At 42.9% G+C, this 23,855-nt stretch overlaps 1 protein-coding gene across 1 annotated transcript; it reads left to right on the top strand.

Annotated features, from left to right (window-relative positions):
* Nucleotides 1-950: 950 nt before the first annotated feature.
* On the top strand, nucleotides 951-3,008 carry LOC147438381 (uncharacterized). The gene has a single exon (XM_086486116.1). It carries the CDS (start codon nucleotides 1,166-1,168, stop codon nucleotides 2,798-2,800), a length of 1,635 nt encoding a protein of 544 aa, XP_086342242.1. The 5' UTR covers nucleotides 951-1,165; the 3' UTR covers nucleotides 2,801-3,008.
* The last annotated feature ends 20,847 nt before the right edge of the window (nucleotides 3,009-23,855 follow it).

Below are 23,855 nucleotides of genomic sequence, written 5' to 3'. Positions count from 1 at the left end.
TGTCTGGCTCGCATCGTTCCTTTTCCTCATGGAGGTGCCCGGCTCGGATCGGGGCCGGCGCGGGTCACAAGTGACGGCCCGGTGTTCAGGGAACGCGTCACGGTGTGGAGGGCGTGTGGTTGCTTTCTGGAGCTCTCTTCACCAGGATTTTGACGACCCGGGCCATTGCGGTTGGAGTCGTCGTGAGTATCGTGCGCGTCGGGCACGTTAGTCTTCGGCTCGTTTCCAGGAGCTCGTTCTGGAGCTCTGATACCAAGTGTGACGCCCCAGTTTCTGGGCGCGTCGGGGAGGGGGCCCGGCGGGGATTCTTACCCGCACGCAGCCGAGGGAACTTCTACCTTCAAGGGCCCGGCGGGGATTTCTACCCGCGCGCAGCCAAGGGACCAAGGTGTTGCTTCAAGGGGTCCTGGCACGGACGGCACCGGCTCAGGAGGGCCCGGCTCGGACGGGGCCGGCTCGGGTCAAGTTGCCTTCTCGGGGGCCCGGCTCGGACGGGGCCGGCTCGGGCGTGGTTGCGTTCCATGGGTCGACGGCCGTTTGTGTTTCGCGGGTCTTCGCGGGTCTCGCGTCTCGGGTCCCTAGCCCCACGTCTCGCGTCTCGGGTCCCTAGCCCCGACGGGTCATAGCGTGCCCCGGGGAACCTTGCGTGGAGTTCCCACGGTGCGCGAGTGCGTGGAGTGAGGCTACAGTGTCTAGGTGGGGGGTCCCCTCCCGTGGCCGGTCTTCGGGAGGCTCATACCCCTTATAGAGAGAGAAAGAGAAAGAGAGAGAGGCCACCTTCGCTAGCTCTTTTCAACCGGGTTCCGGACCCTTTGGCTTCATGCATGTATAGTTTGAGCTGGTTAGGTTACACTGTACAGCGCAATAATATAACGTAAGCTGGTGGGTTAAATGGATATAATAATAATCCGTCACACCAGATGGATAACGCTTCGTGCGAGAAAAAATATATGGCGTGTAGCTGGTGTAAGCCCCTCCCCTCTTCTGACTCCTGAGCCCTGACTCCTAGGTAAGTCGCCTTCGGTGAATCGAAAATTACAAAGTACTGTGTGACAGAAAGCAGGTCTCGAGTAATATTGAGGCCCTGATACGCCGCCTTATGTAACAGTTAGGCGTTGTGCTGCTGCATAATATAGACATTAGCGAAATAAGCAAAAATTTCAGGATGAGAATGAGAATGGAGGAAATTACCGAGGGTTTACTGAGTGAGCAACGCCACGCTCCAGTCTTGAGCAGCTTTCGCCGCAGCGCCTGTTATAATCTACATGTGGCAATGCTGTGCTGCGCCTTTCTGCTCAGCCTAATTAGTTCGGGCTGCCAACATCATGCGGCGGCATGGACAGGTGAGCAGATGATGAGCCCTGATGAAGCTCAGGCGGTATACGAGGTGCTGGAAGCCGTGAACAACGACGTTGCTTGGCGACAACTCTACGGGGCCCCGCCTGGAGCTGAAGATGAAATAAACCTGTGCTTGGAAGGTCCTCACGGCCTCGTTTGCGGTGCGGATGAGCACAACGTTCTGCATGTGGTTGAGCTCAACCTTGGATGGCTCTCCGACGCCACCAACAACCCGAGGTGCGGCCCCAACGCCAGCTTCAGTCCCGCACTCACCCGATTCCCCTACTTGCGCAAGCTCTTCTTCTACAACTGTTTCAGCCACTCTGCTACCAAATTGATGCTACCACCCTTCCTGTGGGCTCTAGGTTCCTCGTTGGAAGAGCTCGTTTTCCTGCGCAACTCCATGCTCGTGGGTGGCTTGCCGGAGAACATAGCCAACCTTGTCAATCTAAAACGCCTCATTTGGGTCGGGAACAATGCTCTGCAGGGTACTATTCCAGAGAAGCTTGGGGAGCTCATGATGTTGGAGCAGCTGGTACTTAGTCGCAACAGGCACACAGGAGGAATTCCGAAAACGCTGGGCTCGTTGCGGAAGTTGAGGGTTCTGGATTTGAGCTGGAACTCGCTGGAGGGATCGATTCCTATCGGTCTTGCAAGTGCTATGGCCGAGCTGCAGAAACTGGATCTCAGCCACAACGAGTTGTCAGGGAGCATTCCGCTCTCGGTGGGAGAGGCCTTCTCTTTGGAGCTGTTGGACCTGAGCTGGAACAAACTGTCGGGCCCGCTTCCAGATGGCGCCTGGGTTAACCTGCGCTATCTGCGAGTGTTGGAGATGGGGCATAACACCTTCAACGGCAGTGTCCTGCCGAAGAGGATGTGGGGATGTATGTGGAAGCTCATAGATGTGGGTATGGCAGAAGCGGGGCTGACAGGACCGATACCGGAAGCCATGGGGCAGATGAAGAGCCTGCGCTACTTGGATCTCAGCGGGAATGGGTTGGAAGGGGAAGTACCAGCGAGCTTAGAGCAGGGTTTGCCCTCGATCTTTGAGATGGATTTCAGTGGCAACCGTCTACAAGGTATGCTGCCGTTCTCCGCTGAGTTTGTGGAGAGGATGGGTCAAAATCTGAGAGTGGGCGGCAATGACGGCCTGTGCAGATCCAATTATGTCCTTAACGTCAGCTCGTCTGCGCCTTCTACTCATCAGAATCCCTCCTCCGCCACACTGTTGACGCGGGGGGAGCCACATGCCAGCTTGCTGCTACCTGTGTGTAAAACTCATCTTGATCATGACGAACAATTTCAGCATCATGATAATCAGCCCTCACCAGTGCGTCATGCGGCTGCTCTCATCTACATCAATTCCAGGTCAAGCTCCTGCCTTTGTCCGCTCTTGCTGCAAATCATCTCTATGAACAGCTGTGTTCTACTGATCCTGACAAGAATCGATCCCCTGTTTTGAGCCTACATACTACTTTTGTCTAATTTGAGCTAGGTGCTCGTTTTCCGGCCTGTCATTACCGAGTTGCGTTCCACACGTTTCTTAGCTAGCTTCAGATGGAATCCATTGTAAAGTGTCTAAGTGTCTGATTTCTGGTGGTGCTATATTTTGTACATCACCAAGGGACGTTCCCATCTAATTACATTACATTCACAAATAGCTTTTGACATGTTCCATATAGCAATTAGCTTCGAGTTCCATGTACTTCAAAGATTGTAGTAAGTAAAAGAGCTTTTTGTTAAATTGAACTAGCAAAGAGCTAGTTGGACCTTGACAAAATCAAGACCCCAAGGCTGGACAGCCTATAGCATTTTCTTGTATCGTAGACTTTTTTTGTTTGTTTTGGTGAGTATATTGTGGTGAGATTTTCCTAATAAAGGCAAAGCATTCTAATTATACACTTGGTTCTCACTCGACAGTAGTGGAAAGTTATGCAAGTTCTATGCTCAAGAAATTCTACAAGTTATATGCACAAAGAAATTCTACATATCATTGTGGCTACTTGAGAGTGTGCCATCTCTTACTTTTTCATGATCTACTTATCATAGTCCTTATTGGTGCCAACTTAGAGGTGTTACAAGTATTTGACTGGTATTAGACATGGTGCTTTGCTTCTTAAATATATCTTTTAACAAGAGAAGCATGTATTCCTCACTACAAGAGGCAAGATACTCGTATATTTTAAAGATTAAATGTACATATATAAAGCCTATAAATTCCATCTTTATCTAAAGTCTTGTAAAAATTGGGAGAAAATTTGTTAATTTTGGCATATTATATGCTACACAAAAGAAGTTGAAGAAAAGATTAGAATAAATTCAAACTTTGCACTGTATTGAAAACTAAAAGAAAATGCACTAACTCAATAAAGCAAGGGTGGAAATCAGTGTCCAGGAAAAATGTGTCAACTTAATATATATCATGCCGTTTTCGATTTCAAAAATGCCGGTTGAGGGCAACCATAAAAGGAAAAATTCCACCCAAAACAAAAAGAATAGCGTAAAATTAAATAAAAGAACCTAATTTTCAAAAATTCTCTTGGAAAATTCAAGAAAAGGAATTTTGTATGTTTGGAAAAGTGGTTTTTCTTGACCACACACACGTGGAAAATGATCACAAACATGACAAAGCTTGGTGGAAAATGATCACAAACATGACAAAGCTAAATGATTCGAGCAACAAAAGTAACCTTATCTACATTGCAAGAAAGAGTGCACATGCAAAGTGGTAAGAGGGTCTCAATATCAAGGAAAAAATCAAACAATATGCATGATACAATAGCTTTAGAAGTTTCTTGCACGCACCCACGCACAGATTTTATTATTGTCCACCTTGCAGATCAAATATGACATATGTGACAAGTATCTACTATGTTTGGGGCTAATGAGTGATTCTCGATGCTTCGGGATTGTAGTGATGAGAGTTGCAATGGAGAGCCCACATTACAAGAGGTCGTGTGCTCTTGTGACGTTGTTAGCGACGGAAATACAGTGGGTTTTTATAACCTTCGGCGTCGCTAAAACCGTCGTTAATAGCGTCGCTACAAGAGCGTCGTTATATGCGACGCTATAGGCGTCGTTATATGCGTCGCTATATAGAGACGGTCATAGCGACGTTTACACAAAAGTCTATAGCGACGTTCATAGCGACGCTACAGAGCCATAAATAGCGACGGTTATAGCGACGTTCGAGAGATTTTTTTTTTTGGTGACAGGACATTGAATGCCCTGCCACCCATCAACCATATTGTACTTGATTCACTTTTTAAAAAAAGTGCAAGGGTAGATAATAGACCCAAAATAGTCACCCACAAGACGCATTGTTTGCAAAATTGACAAGCGTAAAATTGACAATTGTACACATCATAGGCAAAATGAATTGATTGGCAAATGTAATAATGACAATTGTACAACATCATAGGCATAAAGAATTGATTGGCAAAATGAACTACGGTGACAAATGTAATAATATACATGGTTCAAAAAGACGTATAAAATCCGTCTCATGATACATAAGCTATGAGAAACCCTAAACTAATGCTATTTAGCTACGGCTAAACTGACGTCGTCTAGTCAGACGTCTCATCGCGTCCAAGCGGCGTATCTGTCGGATTCTGCAAAAAAAGACAATGAGACAGCTTTCAGTAAGTATAAACATATAACGACATTTATAAAACAATACAAAAAATAAAAAAGAGTAAACCCTAATACTAACCATGCCGCTACGAGAACTGAGAATGTCCATAAGGGCGTTTAAGCCCTTCTTGCCTGCGTACTCGCGCTCGTACGGTGTGGGATCACGTCCTGTCATCGACCACTGTCAAAACATACAAAGAATTCATTATGTTAGAACTAAAAAACTCATAAACCCTAAACTATGGAACATAAAGAGCAATGCGAAAACACTTACAAAATCGGCTTCAAATGATGCCCATCCATCGCTCCCCAAGTGGTGCGAGCTCCCTGCCTCTACTCGCGCTCTGGCTGCATCCTTTCGTTGCTTCCACTTGTCGGGATTCTCGCGCGTTGCTTTCTTCGCATTCTTCCAATCTTCTTTGGCCAGCCAATCTGGCCTGTTCCACCCATGCTTGATTGCTTTTTGCACTTCCGAACGCTTGTGTTTGTAGTATTTGCGCATTCGAATCTTCATCAGGTCTTCATTGAAGCGCTGATCCCGTGTTGGAACGGAAAACTCATCATGAAGTATGATGATGACTCTGTTTTTTAAATCACTTGGTACTTCACTCCATTTGTTTAGTATGTAGTGTCTAAACAGCTGAGAGCAAAGACCACGCATGTGCGAGATCACCTTCTTGCCGTCATCATCCATGATGATGCCGCTGCTGAAGTCGACGGAGTAAGGCAAGCCCTCTGGCCGGTGACGCGTGAACCTGGGTGTCCCGGCAGGGGTCTCTAGCGGCGTGTCGATGGGGGTACGGACGTCAGGTGTCTCCACCGGCGTCTGGGTCCCGAAGCGAGGAGTGTCGAGTGGGGTGGCTCCTGGCGGAGTAGGTAGAGGTGTGTAGCTGCTAGGAACAGACAGCCGTGCAAAACCTGGCGTAGATGGCGATGCTGTGGCTGGTGTGGGGGCGGGCAAAGAAGGGGAGGGTAAAGAGCTTTGTCGAACACGAGGCGGTGTGGAGGCATCGGTGGCGGAATCCCCACAACAACCGCCACCGCCACCACTAGAGCGCCGGTGTCTAGACGAGTGTGAAGCTCGTCTCGTCGACGCCGAAGCTTCGGAGCGCGCCGAATGCTCCGAAAGAGAGGGAGATGCGGATGGAGTAGGAACGTGCGATGATGCGCCAGAGCGATGACGCTCCACGTACCACTGTCTCTGCTGCGGTGACAAAGAAGAAAGAAACTCCTCATCATCCATACCTGCATTAAACACACGAATATTTAAACTTAATATTGAATGAATAGAGTAGACAATGACGCAAAGACCATTAAATACAATGACGTAATGACGCATATAAATACAATGACGCAATGAATTGAGTGATAGAAGAGGCAAGTCGAAAACTCAGAATTTTCAATCAAAAGATGTGAGCGCGAGTAGAAAAGAGCGTTATACACCATGGAAGGTACTTAGAGAGCCAGAGCTTTTACAACACGGAGCAAAATTGTTCAAATACAATATTTGTGGCTTTAAGAGATCTCTCTCTCATCCTCGCATAACTCAGCATAACTTCCTATATCTATATAGATCTCTCCGTTTAAACACATATCCTCTGTTTCATTTTGTAGCTCCTCTGCATGCACCCCATATAGAGTAGTAGCATCTTGATGCTCATCTCGCACCACCGCAGCGGCTTCTGATTGAGCATCTTCTCTGATCTCCTCCATTGATGCCGTTGTGATTGGCACATGGTAGCCTTCATACGTCCTTGCACTACGAGGGGCTACCTCTATGACGTACCACCAGTTTGATGTAGACTTTGTAGAATGAAATATTACCTGCCGGAGCCACATAACTTACATGAGAGCTTTCAAGCACATAACTTGTAAAAGGGGGATGTTAACTATTTACATACTTACTTGTTCACAATGATCGGGTAGTACGAAAGTGTCTCTTAGGTGAGTCCATTTCTTAGTAGAATCCACCTCAAGAAAACCAGACTCTCCTCTACGCACAGTAGCGTTGTGACCCTCCATGATTATCTTGAACCATTGCACGTCGAACAAGTCGACAAAAAATCCTCTGTAATCGATCCTCAAAATCTCTTGCAGTGTGCCGAAGTAAGTGAGTTCCGCCACCACAGGATCTGCATCAGAGGAACGTCGTCGACTAAACTGTTCAAATTTTGCCATGATTCCACAATCTTGAGTAAAACGCTTTTTGTCGATTCGTTCCACCCTAAAATATCGACCTTTACACCATGCTGCTGTGTATGACTTATACTACAACGAACAAAGATTATGAGTGGCCGTTCAAACGTTTAGAAATAAAGTCACTAGCTAGTCGTACATTGCAAACTTACCTTGGTCGCGCAACCCCGAGAGTACTCCCACACTTCCTCAGTCACTTCGTCACCGCATTGTTGTGCGCTTTTCAATTGGTTGTGCAACCATCTTAAGCTCATGAAGGTTGGTAGGCTCTCCAGAACCGTCGAATAGTGCATCGGTGGTCGTCTTCCCCGTCTCCACTCGATTCGTGCCCTTTGTCGCTCTTGCTTTGCATCCTCATATTGTGAAATCCACTTTTGCATCACTGGATTGTGAAGCATGCAAAATCGGTTGATTTTAGCCTCTAGATCTTCCGTCATCTTCTTCTCAACACCGAGATTGCACATGACAATCCCAGATATGCGCTCATCATCTATGGTTCGCCATAGCGTGTCCCGGGCTTTATCAAATCCGTCTAGCCACTCTCCAATGTACACTAGGGACTCTGATACCAACCAACCTTCTGCCATGCTACCCTCCGGACGTGCCTTTTGACGCACATATCCCTTAAGCGTTTTCATGAAACGTTCTAAGAAGAACATCCATCTGGAATGAACTGTGCCAGCTATTTCCACCTCATCAACTATGTGAACAAGAAGATGCATCTGAATGGTTAGCATGGTAGTAGGAAAATGTTTCTCAAACATGCACACAAGCTTCGCAGCATTTAGTTTGGCGAATGGTATGGAGTCTACGTTGATCTCCTTTTGTGAGATCCATTGCACCAGCTTTGCAAGTTTATAGATTGTGTTATGGATATCGAGAGACAAACATCTCTCAATGGCAACCGGTAAAATAAACTGTAAAGTATGTGCAACAATGATATTAAAGTCCACATTTTATGCAATGATATTAAAGTCCACTATGAACGTACCTGACACATTTTATGCCAATCGTGTGACTTCAAACCGGTGCCCCTTCTTCGTAGTCAACCACGGGGGAATGTTGTAGTTGACGATGACAACGGGCCATACACTGTAAGATGTTGATCTTTGACCAAATGGATTTACGCCATCCATAGCCAGGCCTAAGCACAAATTTCGAGCTTCCTTGGCAAAATCCGACCATGTTCCATCTATATGTTTCCAGGCTGCGCAATCTGCAGGAATTCGTAGCACACCATCCGAATATTTATTCTCCTCATGCCATGATGCTAGGGCGGCCATGGACTTACATTCGAAGAAATGCTTGATGCGAGGAAGCAGAGGAAAATGTCACAAAACCTTTTGTGGAATTTTTGTCCCGTGGAGATCTACTCGATATCTTTCGGAATCACATTTCGGACACTTCTCCATGTCTATGTATTCCCCTCTGAAAAGAATGCAGTCATTAGGACAAGCGTGGATAGAATTGTAATCCATCCCCAAGTTTCGCAAAATCTTTCTTGCTTCATCTCGGGAATCTGGCATCACATTGCCAGCTGGTAGTATGTGCTCTTTAAGCAATCTACACAACATAAAAATACGATACAGTCGTGTAAAAATCTATCAGATCATTATACATTTAGAGTTTTATTAAAGTAAACTAATTGTAATAGATCACCTGAAAAGCGCTGTGACGCTAGTGTCACTCCATCCAAACTTTGCTTGCATGTTGAGAAGAACCAGGAGTGCTTTCAATCTAGACATACGTGCTCCATTATACAATGGCGTATCGGCTTCACTTTTCATATCATCATAGATAAGCGTTTCTGAATCCATGATCGTCTCGATCATTTCATCACTCTGGGGCTCAAACATTGCCTCGTTGGGAATGTGCTCTGCATGATCATCCCTCGAGCTGTCAGAGGCTTCATCTTGTGGCCTCACATATGCTGCTTGACCAAAGCGCCTGCGAACACGTCTATTGGGTTGCAAGATTGCTGCTTGTTGGCCAGCGTCAGAGTCCGACGAGTTATAATTGGCAACAACTCGATCTATAATAGATGGATCGAACTCGCCAAATTCGCGAACGTGCTGCAAAGAAACACGTCTTGTCCGTCGCACAGCATGCTTGCATTGATTACAAGGACATAAGACCCTCGTTGAGAGATAGGTGTTTCGGCTGGACGGTCCCACATCCTCGTCACTACTCATAATGATGATAAAAATCTTATAACCTGGACAACAAATTTAATATTCTATTGGCATTCTTCGTCTTATCTCTCTCTCTCTCTCTCTCTCTCTCTCTCTCTCTCTCTCTCTCTCTCTCTTTACCTCACATTCTCTAGTCATGTCCAATCCCCGCACACCTCGGTCTAGAGGTGCACGGAGATCAGAACCACCGGGTTATAATCTCGTCTTTATTGGTCAATACCTATATTTGTGGGTACAAGAAATCTACAGACCCACGTCTACATGATACTGCATGTAGTGGACAAAACCCCTTTGCCTCTTCTCTAGCTGTAGCACTTCACAGCATCTTAACATCTTTTCACAGTAGATCTTTTCACTGTTCGTCTAACTCTAAACCCTAAACCGTAAGTAATTCTTGCGTGGACTCGATCTAACGTAAATAAGCGTAAATCTAAATAAACGTAAATCTAACTAAAAATAAACCTAAATCTAATTTAACGTAAGTCTACATCTAACCTAATCTTTAACGTCTTTTGGGATAGTTTCCTACGACGTTAAAACTCTCTTCTTCTTGTGTGTGTGTGTGTGTGTGTGTGTGTGTGTGTGTGTAAACCTAAATAAACCTAAGTCTAATCTAATATAACATAAATCTAAATCTAACGTAAATCATGTTATATTAAAAACAAAGAACTAAACTAACAGGGATTATAAGAACCTTAAAACTGATTTAACACATAATTTTTCACATAACTCGGCAAGAGTTGGCATTCTCATCACTAAAGATGTGAGAGTTAACTTCCGGCGATGACGCTGCCTCATCTCCATCCACATCTGACGACAGCAATTGGCCCTTTAGACCGTTCTTGCTCTTGTTACTAACTTTGAAGTTGCTGTTGAATGACTAGAGGTTGTCTAGATGGTCATTGTGTCGGGGATGTAGTGACTCTTGCCGCCCTGAAGATCCACCTTCTTCCCTATCTTTTGAAGACATTTCACCAGTACTTTTGGATCGACGGAGCCCACCATGAGTGAAGGCAGCAATACCCTATATTCCATTGAGGGCTTTCTTCACCCGCTTCATGCAGGCATCGTAGTCTATGGAGACCTAAATCTAATCTAATATAACGTAAATCTAAATCTAGCGTAAATAAACGTAAATCTAATTAAAAATAAACCTAAATCTAATCTAATTTAACTTAAATAAACCTAAATCTAATTTAACGTAAGTCTACATCTAACCTAATCTTTAACGTCTTTTAGGATAGTTTCCTACGACGTTATAACTCTCTTCTTCTTGTGTGTGTGCGCGTGTGTGGATGTGTGTGCCAATAAAAAGAGATAAATGGTATAACCTTTCTATCACCCATGTCAAGTATGATAGATTGGTTATGCCATTTTCCTCTTGAATAATAGGTCTTGAGTTCAACTCCTCGTCGGCTAGATCTTTAGGTCTTTTAATTTTAATTAGTTTCCTACGACGTTAAATTAGTTTCTCTCTCTTTCTCTCTCAATGTGTGTGCGTTTTTTTGTTTATGCATGTTTTCGCTCTCTTTTCCTCTCTCAATGTGTGCGTTTTTTGTTTATGCATGTTCTCTCTCTCTCTTTTCCTCTCTCAATGTGTGCGTTTTTTGTTTATGCATGCTCTCTCTCTCTTTTCCTCTCTCAATGTGTGTGTGCATTCTTTGTTTATGTATGTGCGCGTGCGTTTTTGTTTATGTTTGTACTCTCTCTCTCTCTCTCTCTCTCTCTCTCTCTCTCAAAAACACTATGTGTGTGTGTGTGTGAGAGAGAGAGAGAGAGAGAAAGAGGGCAAGGGAACATGAGAGTGAGGAGAGGGAAGGAGCATACCTGGCTCTCCTTCCTCTCCTCGTGTGTGTGTGTGTGTGTGTGTGTGTGTGTGTGTGTGTGTGTGTGTGGAGAAGAGAGAGAGAGAGAGAGAGAGAGAGAGAGAGAGAGAGAGAGAGGGAGAGCGTTACCTGCTCCTTGCTTGAGGGCGCCGAAAAACTCAGATCTGAGATCTGAGTTTTTGGGCGCTCTCTGTTATTTTTTTAGCCCAGTCGGCGTTGCTATGAGCGTCGCAAATTTACAAGTAAATTTGCGACGCTCATAGCGACGCCGGGAAATTTGTTTTTGAGCGTCGCTAATATGAATAGCCTCTTGTAGTGCCACAATGTGGTTGGGAGGGGAAAGTATGTAGGCCTAAGTCGTGGCATCTAAAAATATGAGGGACGCAAGATGTGATGTGAGCAACAATTGAGCACTCTAGGAGTGTTTGGTACTCGCACTCTTAAACTTGTAGTGAGCATAATGTGCACAATCAATTTGCCTCTTTTGCATGGCCCCCAATGATCCGTCTTGTATCGAAGGGAGTGGGAGCTAAGTCAAATGGCCACAATAGTTTGTATCATCGACAAGGGAATATGCTCAAGTATATAAGGACGAGTACGGTTTTCTCTTTCCAAGTAAAACATGGTTTGTAGTTAGTTGCAATATGGGTCTAGTGTATGAAGCAAGATCCACCTGATTCCTCCCAAGCAGTAATACATTGGCATTGGAAAAACTTTCTTTCACTTGGGAGCCTATTGAGGCATTATGTAGGAAGTGTAATGCATCCCATCTCCCAAACCACTTGTTTATGTCTTGCATCTATCTCGTGCTCAAGATCTCGTTTTGGGTTCATTCACAATCAGCCAAGCAAAACTTTTCGAGGACAACCATATGCTTTTGTCATCGCCTAAATTGTGTGATAGAAGCACTACATAATCCGTATACAACAAATGCTTGATTACCACAGTGCAAATAGTAACCACTTTACAATGCCTTATTGTTCCATGAAGTCTACCATTTGTTCCAATTGATCAATGCATAGATCAAACAGAGTTGGTGACACTATGGAAATCCTTGTTTAACCTCAATAGTGCTTGCAAACTTTTTTGATTTTTTTAAAAGATTCCTCTTTCCGTGTAAAATTGACATATCATCTTCTCATAGATTCGAGAAACCATAAGCATAAACTTACTTGGCACTTGAGTTCTTCCATCCTTCTCCACGAATTGCTACATGGAATCATATCAAAGGATTTCTTGAAGTTTACAAAGTAGCAATACAATCGTCCTTCATGAGAACATGAAGAGTGACAAGATTGTCATTGGTGCTATGACATTGACAAAAATCCGATTGTCCTTTTGCACGCTTGCCATTATTTTGCATGGTTATTTTAAGTAAAGGGTTTGGGTTCCCTATTTCAAGGGCACCCTCCCCTATCAAGGGCCGAGCCCCATACCCGATTGGTCATGCTTGTGAGCCGCATAGAATAGGCAGCTTTGGCAAATTTTGATGACTAGGAATCCAAAGCTGTGTAGATACCACCATAGCTTTATTTTTTGAGTTCATAAGGTGGGGCCCTAAATTGGGCACCCTCTCCAATTAAGGGCTGTAGCCCACGGTCAAGGTTTGCCATGTTCGGCAAGGCATCAATTTGTCAAGGTGGCATGCAAGGTGCAACAAAAACGAAAGCAGCCAGTTTGTAGCAAGCCTCAAACTTAACCCATCAAGCACAAAGCACGACTCGGATCCAAAGCTCAAATATTTTTCATAGCCATGAGACACCACGAAGGCTCTTGACAAGGTTGTCTTAGCACAAAGCTTTTCAGAGGTTGCGTAAGACACAATCGGGTGGGATTTTTTTCATCTGCATGCAAGGTATTTGTTGAGGATTGTTGGACGTCTTTGGAACCATATTGGTGCATCTGACAAGATTCTAGATTCTAGGTACTCATCTGATTATTCAATCATCTGCATTTTGTTTTGGTTTGTGAATTCATCTTGTCATGTGCCAAATTCAAACTTGTGCAATGATTACCACCCAAGGGGCATGCATGAGCTTATCAAACATGGCTTGATTGTCGTTACATCAAGTCAAGCATGGTTATAAGTCAATTGGAATGTTCCTAAATTGTTGTTTTCTACATACATGAATAAATTTTTTTTTTGATAGGTTTCATATGCTTGATATGTTTTTCTAACCTATTTCTAGTGCAGCTTGAATTTGTAATAGCAAGGCTGTGAATTGCTTATGAAGCGAATTCTCTAGATGGAGAAATACTTGGACATATTCTTCATGCTTAGTTAATTCTCCACATATAAGGTGAATACATAAGGATCGACGGTCCGATCTTGGGGCCCTATGACCACGTGTAAACCTCCAAAAATCTCAATAACATCACCATTTGTAAATATCATGTCGTAATGTTTTTGTGTGTTCATTCATATCGGGTTATAGCATAAACTTGCTTGGTTTATTGTATCCAAAGGAGTCAAAAAGATTGAATCTAGTGCAACCTACAAATATACTTTTCGTTACCGAGGTTTCGCCTCAGTTATGTATAGAATCCTCATTGAAAATTTGGTGACTAATGTGTTGATTACTAGTCTCAATTACTATTGTAGCACTCAACTGGGACTCTGTTTAAGTCTGTGTGTGTGTGTGTGTGTGTGTGTGTGTGTGTGTGTGACATTAGGAAGAGGATGGGGTCTAGGAGGGCCTCTTTATTTGCCATGAGCTTATGGAAGTGATTAACATTTTGACAAATAGGTGTATGCCATGTGTGCAAAAATGGTGGGTGTGTAAGAGATGTGTAAGAGTGGTCAAAGGATGCACTTTCCCCCCAAAAAGGAGGTGGATTTTTGGCCTTCCATTACTCCCACATATGATCTTCGATTTGAGCGGAGATTATAGATCTGCAATCTATGCATCGAGCTCTTTCCATAGATATGCTACATGATATGGTTTTACCCGCTAGATTTTAAATTTCATTTTGGGGGGGAAATTTGAATTCAAATAAACTAGCCGTTTGGCTTGTTTGAATTCAAAAGGTGTCCTTTGATTATTTTCTTAATACTAAAGGTTTGACTTCCTTAAGCTGACAAATAAAGAGGTCCTCCTAGACTCCATTCTCTTTCTAATGGGGGGAGAGAGAGAGAGAGAGAGAGAGAGAGAGAGAGAGAGAGAGAGAGCCTAGGAAGCAAAGGTCTAGGCAAATGTTTGTGTTACGTGTATGTTGCTTGATAAGTTGATAAAGACACGCTAGAAAGTCACCTCATTTTGTGTCTGCTCATGAGAACACATTTCTTGCTGGTTGTGGCCAATTGCAAGAATATTCTGCAAACAATGCATTCTAAAGGGACACCTCACTCCATATTCATTGGGCACAATCCACTTCTTACATATTTCTATGCCTCTGTTGTAAATGATCGCGTTCTAGAGAACCATATCCTTGACATTGGCTCAACAACTTTTTGTGCTAAATTTAGAAGTATTGCACATTTGACGTACATGTAGCATGCAATCATTTGCAACTTTCCTTAAGAGCTAGTGATTGATACTCTCACAATCTACGTGTTCATTGATGTAGACTTCTTGCAAATTGCATATGCCTGTTTACTTGTAATCATATATGATTGTGTCTGATTCTAATTACAACTACAATAGGCTTTTTGAGAAATTTTTTATGTGCACTTGTCTTAGATTCCCTAAAGAAATTGATTCACTTGGTTAGCATGCCTTTTGCAAATTAATGGTCACAGAGATTTCTCAAATTCTTAAATTTGTAACAAGGTGTACTCGTGTTGGTGTTTGTTATTTGTTTAAATAATAGCTAAAATTTGAATATACTTGACACAAACAAGGCTGAGTTGGTTTCACTTGCAAGTCTGGTGCTTATAATATCGATCTTTGTTGGAATTAGGGTTGCAGAGAAACGCACACAGCTTGGAGAAGCTCAAGGCACACAATAGAGAGTGTGTTACTTAGTGTGCAATGGAAAGATAGATAGCCCTAGAGTGATGGGAGTATATACAATGCTCGGGGGAAAAAACCTCCTAAAGAGGGAAAAAATGCCCCATCGGTCCTAGTGTGTTCACACACATCACTACCACATGTATATGGTAACAAATCCCCTCTGGAGTGATGCGGTGAACTAGAGCTGGCACATGAGTAAAGGGAAGTGCCATGCCCTGAGGACATGATCAGTCCACAAAGGGGAGTAAGCCCAAAGCTTTGCGGAAAGCTTTAAGCTTCTCACGAGACAATGCCTTTGGGAAAATATCTGCAAGGTTGTCCTGTGTTGGCACCTAAGCCAAGCTGATCTCTCCTGTTGAGAGCCTCTCCTTGACATAGTGGTAATGCACCTCAATGTGCTTTGTGCGAGCATGAAAAACTGGGTTCCTCGCAACTGCCAATGCGCTCTGACTATCAGTGTAGATAGTGTTGGCAGTGTCCTGTCCAACACCCAAATCAACCATAAGGCGTCTGAGCCATACACACTCAACCGTAGCTGTGAAGACTGCCTTGTACTCAGCCTCACAACTAGAAGTGGCCACAGTAGGTTGCTTCTTGCTCAACCATGATATACATGAACTGCCAAGCATGAAACAAAAACCACTTGTGGACACTCGCGTGTCAAAACAACCAGCCCAATCCGAGTCCGAAAAAGCATGTAAGTCTGGCAGCAATGATCCCCCCTTGGAAAAAAACAAGCCAAGATGTAAAGTGCCATTAAGGTAGCAGAAAATCCTCTTGACAGCCTGCCAATTCTTAGACCCTGGGCTGCGCATAAATCTGCTGGCCTGTGAGACAGCAAACAGAATATCTGGCCTCGTGTTGCATACATAAATGAGGCAGCCAACAACAGTTTGGTAAAGAGTGACATCAACATGATCACCAGCATCATGTAGACTCAACTTTAAACCCGTTTCCATGGGAGTGGCAATAGGTTTGCAATCCTCAAGTCCAAACTTACATAGCAATGTCTCTATGTAACTTTTCTAACACAAGGCAATACCACCATCACACTGCTTAAACTGTATACCCAAGTAATGATGCAACAAACCCAAATCTTTCATCTTGAAAGTAGCATTCAAATCATCCTTAAATATATGTCTCTCATTTGGTCCAGTGATCAGCCAATCATCGACATAAAGAACCACAATGAGAAGTACATCACCCTCACACTTTACATACAATGTGCTTTCTATTGGACTGTTACGAAAGACTCGTTTAACCAAATGAGTGTCAGCTTTCTCATACCAAGCACGAGAAGATTGCTTCAACCTATACAAAGCCTTCTTACATTTGCACACTTTGTCCTCTTGTCCTTTTATGACAAAACCGCGAGGCTGTGTTACATAAACTTCCTCAAATATGTCACTATTCAAGAAAGCACTAACAATGTCTGATTGATGTACATCCCAACCAAAATGAGCTGCCAATGCACATAGAAATACGAATGTAATTTTGAATGAGGCAAATGTACAGCCTATCGGGGTTTCTGAAAATGTTATAGATCAGCCTATTACTAATGCAGATGTACATGATGTACTTGATGAGGAAAGGGCTGAAAATGAGTAGGCTAGAGGTATGCCAAAATGGCTGGTGCACACTTTGTATGACAATAAATTGGATGCACCTTTGTCTAGTTGTACTCGTTCAGGCTCTCGCCATGCATCTTATGTATCAGATTGTTATGCTTTGGCTATGTCTAGCTTACATGATGTTGAGGAGCCTCTCTCTTTTGATGAAGCACATAATTCAAAAAATTGGATGGCTGCCGTGCAATTAGAATACGATGCACTTATAGAAAATGACACATGGACTTTATGTGATTTGCCTCCCGGCAAAAAGGCCATTGGTACGAAGTGGATTTACAAGTTGAAACGCAAGCCGGATGGTGAGATCGATCGCCATAAGGCTCGACTTGTTGCGAAAGGTTATGCACAACAAAAAGGCATAGATTATTAAGAGACTTTTGCTCCCACTTTTCGTATGACTACTGTGCATTTTCCACCACTGAAAAGAGGCAACAAAGTGTCATAAATGTCCTGTGAGCTTACATTACTGTCTCTAGTACATGACAGCAAGGGCTGAACAGAATCTTCCACAAACACTTCATCCCATGCAACCAGAATATGTTTTGTTTGCGGATGATACAACCTGTAACCTTTGCTTTCAACACTATAACCAACAAAAATACATTTCACAGCCTTATCATCCAATTTTCTGCACCGTGTTTGTGGCACCAAAGCATATGCCAAACAACCAAAAACACGCATGTGCTCAATAGAAGGCTTTCTATCATGCCATACTTCATATGGAGTAATAGACTGCAAAGCTTTCGTAGGACACCTGTTTAGTACATAAGTGGCACACATGATGGCCTCAAGCCAAAAAGAATGCGGTAAAGCTTGACTTTTGACCATACATCGTGCCATTTTCGTCAGGGACCTGTTTTTCCTCTCAGCAACACCATTTTGCTGAGGTGTATAAGGCACTGTACATTGGTGTTTTATCCCACGACTAGCCAAAAAGGCATTAAATTCATGAGACATATACTCCCCCCTCGATCGGAATGTAGGGTGCCCATAGTACATTTCGAGACATTTTCAGCCATAGCCAGAAATTGTTTGAAGCACATAAAAATTTCGGACTTCGCTTTAAGCGGGAATACCCATGCATGCCTGGAGTAATCATCAATGAAAGTCACGAAGTACATGTAATTGCCCAAGGACGGAGTTTGCATGGGTCCACAAACATCACTATGCACAAGCTGCAACCTGCATGTGGCTCGAACTGAACCATCCTTTGGAAACTTAGAACGCTGCATCTTACCCAAAATACAGCCTTCACAAACATGTTTGACAGGTAATTCAAGAGGCGACAAAGAAGCAACCATATCAGATTTTTGCAAATGCAGCAAACTGGCAAAATCCAGATGACCAAAATGTGCATGCCAAAGTTTTATATCTGAAATAGCCCTTGAATCTCCAACAAAATTTGTAAAATTTTGTCCACACTTGTCATACAAAGTGACCTTATACAGCCCACGACACAAAAGGCCAGATGCAACAATTTCATCACCAAAACTGAGATCATGAACTGTACATCTGTCATCCACAAATTTGACTACAAGTTCTAGTCTAGCAAGTGCGGATACAGACAAGAGATTCCTCTTGATCCCAGGTACAACAAGTGCATCAACAAGTGTGAAAGAACTTCCATTAGCAGCAGTGAGCACAATATTTCCAACTCCCTGAACTGGATAAGAGGCATTATTGACACAAGTGATAGAATTCCCATGAAGGACATACTCGAGAGAGGTGAACAATTCCCGATGTGAGGTAATGTGCTTTGTAGCACCATTGTCAAAATACCACACATGTGAATTTGCAGCAAGTGACAAACATGCATCATGGACAGCAGGGTTGTAAGTACACTCTGCGCTAAAAGCCCATTCTGCATCAACATCAGCAACACAGTCTCCTTTCACAGAAGACTCAACAATGGCTGCATTTGTAGTGGAACCAGCATTTGCAGTGGAACCACCCTCTTTCTTCTTAGCCTCTTTTGCCTTCAACTTAGGACACGACTTGATCAAGTGATCATTAGTTTTACAATAATGGCAACACATCTTCTTTTTGCCCTTATCACCAGAATTGCCAGACGAAGTGCTGCCAGCAGAAGCATTATGAATAGAAGTTTTTCCACTCGTAGCAGAACCATAAGAAGTGGTTGCATTGCTGTTACCACCCTTTCTTTGAGAAGTAATAAAAGCCTGTTCAACTCCACGCTGTCTAGTCCTGTTTTTTTTGGAAAGTGACTCTTGCAACAACAATGTGCATAATGCATCAAACTTGACAACTTCTGGATTTTCTTGGGTCATAAGTCTCTAAGTACTAGCAAAAGTCTGGTAAGAATCTGATAAGGCATCAAGAACAGTCTGCACAAGGGAACTCTCTGAAATGACTTCTCTAGCAAAAATAAGTTGCTCATTGATATCCTTGACACTAGCAAGGAAAGTGTCCATATCATCTTCCTCATGCATAATATTCGACTCCAGCTCTTTACCCAACAAAGCAATTTTAGCCTCATTGCAACTTGCATAAAGACTAGCCAAAATATCCCAAGCCTGTTTTGCAGATTTTGCTGAACGGATGTGAGGAACAATGGTGCGCTTCACAGACAATGCAATCAATGCGTGAGCCTGCGCATCCTTAACATCCCAACGAGCTTGTTCTGCCGTAGGCAAAACAACTCTAATAGCAGCAATCCTTGCAGCAAGACCTGCAACATCCTCAACATCGCCTACATCCTCAGAACCAGGACGTACATCAATGCCCTGCACAATATTCGAGACGCCCTTTGACACAAAAACGTGTTGCATCATATAAGCCCACATAGGGTAATTGTCCCCATCCAACCTGTCCTCATCAGCAAACATCTTGAACACATCTGTGTTGTTGTTGTCAGCCATGGTAAATGCTGCACCTCATGTGAAAACTGCCCGAAAATAGGAGAAACAGAGCGGGAACAACACGTGCTACATAGCACAAGCCGTAGAAGACTGTAAGGCACCTGCTATGCAGAAATCGGCTCTGACAAATTTTGCACAAAATGACGAAATTGCCTGTGTAGACCTGCCTATAGTGGAAACGGAGGCCAAAATGAGCCCGAATCTGAAATTTGAGCAGACCATGCTCTTCGAGCCTATCCGAAGAATTTGTCGACCTGCGAACGCTTGCCAAAGCTCACTGAAATCGGAGAAAGTGAGCAGGCGTGTGCTAGAGCAGCTGGCGACTAAGCCTGGGAGGACGCAACCTGATCTGATACCAATTGTTGGAATTAGGGTTGCAGAGAAACACACATAGCTTGGAGAAGACGAAGGAAGCTCAAGGCACACAATAGAGAGTGTGTTACTTAGTGTGCAATGGAAAGATAGATAGCCCTAGAGTGATGGGAGTATATACAATGCTCGGGGGGAAAAACCTCCTAAAGAGGGAAAAAATACCCCGACGGTCCTAGTGTGTTCACACACATCACTACCACATGTATATGGTAACAATCTTGTCTTGCAGCTCCATCCGATCTTGCAATTGTCAGCAGTGTATCTCGGCGATGGCATAAGTTTGCAGATTTTTAAGATTTTTCTCAGTTTTGTGCTGTGAACTTGGGAATTCATTGCCCAAATACATTTCGATGATATTGGCTATTTGCTAACATTTGAAGTTTTCTTGAAGCCTGATATGCATGTAACTAGAATAGCTAAAGATAATTCAGATTGTCTTGTAGCTATTATGATAGAACTCAGATGTATTGCAAGGGGTTTGTCTTATCTCTATGTTTATTGGCTACGAGATAGAGTTTCTCACAGTCTTTTTTATTTCGGTCTTTGAAGGTTAGGGTTGTTCAGTCCTGCCGTTACATCATGAACTTTTGTTAAGACAATTGATTTCTATCTTAAAGAGTGTGCAAATTTTGTGTATCAAACCCTTTTGCATGTCATCTGTCATTTGGAATGCGCATAAGATACGTTCAACCCATCAACCTCGGGAATCTACCTCTCTTCATTAGTCCTTTCTCTATGCTCTTGAACCTGCTAGATGGCTTACTAGTTTCAACCCACATCTTAAACTAGTAAGTTATAAGCTCTGCCGATCCATCTAGCAATAATCTTACCATATGGCTATTTAAGTTCCTATATAATAAGAATATTGCTACTTGAGGCATCTAGGAGTATTGTATTCTCACGCTTGCTAGCTTGCACTATTGCTAGATGTGTGTATTGAAACTAGCCAAACCTCTAGCAATTATATATATTTTACTATATGGTAAGCTATCCAAAGTTCCATGTGAAAATGCTCTCCGTTTTCAAGACTTCCTGCATGCATGACCATGGGCTGGGGTACAAATAATTACAGTGTACGTCGTCTTTCAAGAATTAATGCAGTGTTAGGGACGAAAGGTGTTTCAACATTCAAGCAGTTGTAACATTTTTCAATCATTTTTCTACCTTCCTTTGTGGCTCAAACATTGCTAGCGTCAACACTGAGCAAATTGCCTTGTGTCAAGAAAGGGAGGGGCCTTTACTGCCTTTTACATGCAGCTGGCTAAGGGCAATTCAATTAGCTATGTATGTAGCAAGAAGCTGACAGAAGGTGAGCAATAAGAACATTCTAGCTAGTTTCAACACATTGGAAAAAAATTAATCTTAATCTTTGATCTCCAAAGCTAGCAGCGTTACAATGTACTATAGGTGCTTCACATAAGTTAGATGATACAAGATATTGATTTACATCCAACGCCCTTCACATAGATGGATGATAGCTAATTGACCAGTGTGGAGTAAGTTAATATAATGATTTGCAAGGGCAACATAAGTGATTAATTTTAACTTTTAGTTGGCCCCATCCAAAGAGGAAAAGTTGAACCTTGAAAATAAGTATGCCAACCAAGCTTACCATGATTGAAGTGAGTAAAATGTAGCAAGGCTAGAATTAGACTCAAAAATGCATTGCTTTGCTCAAGATCCAACGCAATATCAACTTTGTAGCTCTCTTTTTTGATTGCTACAAGAACATATGGTGACCAAACACAAGTCTTCAGACTCTTTCCCAACTTGATAATTTTATTCCGCTCAATTCTCATTTGTTGGTTTTCTAAAACAAGCCTTTGTGAAGAAGGTCGATAGGGACTTGCATTTGTGTATTCAACCAATTTGATACATACGGACCTAGCTTTGCATGTGAATCCTCAAGGAGTCCAGCCTCCTTATGTGTCAGTGATATTGTGAGAGAAATATGGTTTGTGTGGTCTCACTTAAGTGTGGAAGAAAAAAGTCTACATTCAACGGACCGTCAATACTCTCATTAGTCAATCTAATCTCTTAATACAAGGGCAAAAATGATTGTTGCCGGCTGAACACGGAAAGCTACACCACTTTTGCATTCTTTACTTTTGATGAGAAGCAGGATATTTTGTAAGGGTTAAGAGATCATTTTTGGTGGGAACGAGCCTCGAAGGAGGAATTGTATATAAGCCAAATTTTTGTAACCCTAAAAAACTTTTGAATTAATCAAACTATTTCCTTCACTATTTCGTGTCTGTGTAACTCTGTGAGAGAGAGAGAGAGAGAGAGAGAGAGAGAGAGAGAGAATCTTTGAATCTTTGAATTAAGAATACCTTTAATTTTTTTGAAGCCATTAGGAGTACCTTTTAATTATTTTAAATACTTTTGGGTTTTTAAAAATAATCATTTTGTCTATCTCTTTTTGAAGGCACTTGGCTCCACTATTGCAACATTCTACAAAGCTCGGGATATGGCACAGGGACTGATGGTGGGACTTTCAACTATGGCTTATCATATGCAGATGGTTCATCGAGTCAAGGACAATTAGCCTTTCATAATTTTTATTTTGGGGATTATTATACCACTGAAGTGGCTTTATCATACCACGGGTGTGGCTTTAGCAATGTTAATCCTGTACCCACAGTTACCTTAGGTGTTTTGGGCCTTGCAGTTGAGCTTACTCTCAGTTGGCCCAAGTATTGGGGAAGTGTATTTGGGTACAGCCCTAGCTTTACCTTTTGCTTTGCCTCCATTTTCTCCCAACCAAATAGTGGATGGATCATATTTCCTGAAGGTGCCACCACCCCATGTAAGTCTCTCTTGTCTTAATAATTAACTAGTGTGATAAGTGCATTTTCTAAACATAGAGCATGTCATAGCCTGGAGAGGGTGCACCTTCTCTATAAAAGCTTAGATAGTGGTGAAACATCCCCCATCACATATCTCGTCTGAGTTATTTTTGGGACATTCTAGGAAGAGATTTCAAAGATCAATTTGAAGAGAGAGAGAGAGAGAGAGAGAGAGAGAGAGAGAGAGAGAGAGGTGTACTGACAAGCCATCATGAATCTACTTGAAGTATTTGGAGAGAGAGATCTAGGTTTGGTAGCATTGAATGTCCCGCCCCCCCCCCCCCCATAAAAAACACACACACACACACACACACACACGAAAGAGAGAGTGTGGGTGTGCATCCTATCTCATTTTTCTCCACCTTGCCACCCACATGCCCACGTTTGCCTCCCCTCCTACCTTTAATAATTTACCTATCAAATGCAAGTAAACCACTTTTTTCATGGAAGTCCATACCATAAGCATAGATGATAGTGTTAGGGGCAAGCACCAAGCCTTGCTATTATGATATAAAGAATAAAAGCTAAAAAATGGGTGTGGCCACACAACTGGCTGATTGCTTGGTATGAAAAGGTGGCATTTCAAGTTAAAAAAATTTGAAAGTAGTCTGGTACTCAAGGCCAAAGAGACCTCCTCCCTTTGGGATTTAAGTTATGGTCTCAAAGGACACGGAAGTGTTGAGACATAGAAGTCAAGTGAAAAATTGATGGTGGCATCAATATACGTAGAAAAGATAAGAATGATGCATGTCAAGTAGACACGAGACAACCCATCTTTTTTGCTCTATGCAATATGCATTAGTGAACCCTCCGTTTGAAAACACAATAGGGATACCAGGTGAGGCATGTGAGAAAAAACAATGTTACAATATATGCAATGGCACCACTCAAATTCTAAGGAATAGAAGGTATGTAGCTCTTGGCATGACGACCTGAACTATTGTAAAAGTCATACACTCATACACATCCACACACACACACACTCC

This window comes from Adiantum capillus-veneris, chromosome 17 (assembly GCF_014529385.1).
Source record: "Adiantum capillus-veneris isolate H3 chromosome 17, ASM1452938v2, whole genome shotgun sequence".
Lineage (NCBI taxonomy): Eukaryota > Viridiplantae > Streptophyta > Polypodiopsida > Polypodiales > Pteridaceae > Adiantum > Adiantum capillus-veneris.
Note: the sequence above shows the minus strand (reverse complement) of the source record. Positions and strands in the feature narration are given on the sequence as shown.

Excerpts from the sequence above, each read along its gene's own strand:
- LOC147438381 (XM_086486116.1), top strand. The coding sequence starts at position 1,166 with ATGAGAATGAGAATGGAGGAAATTACCGAGGGTTTACTGAGTGAGCAA.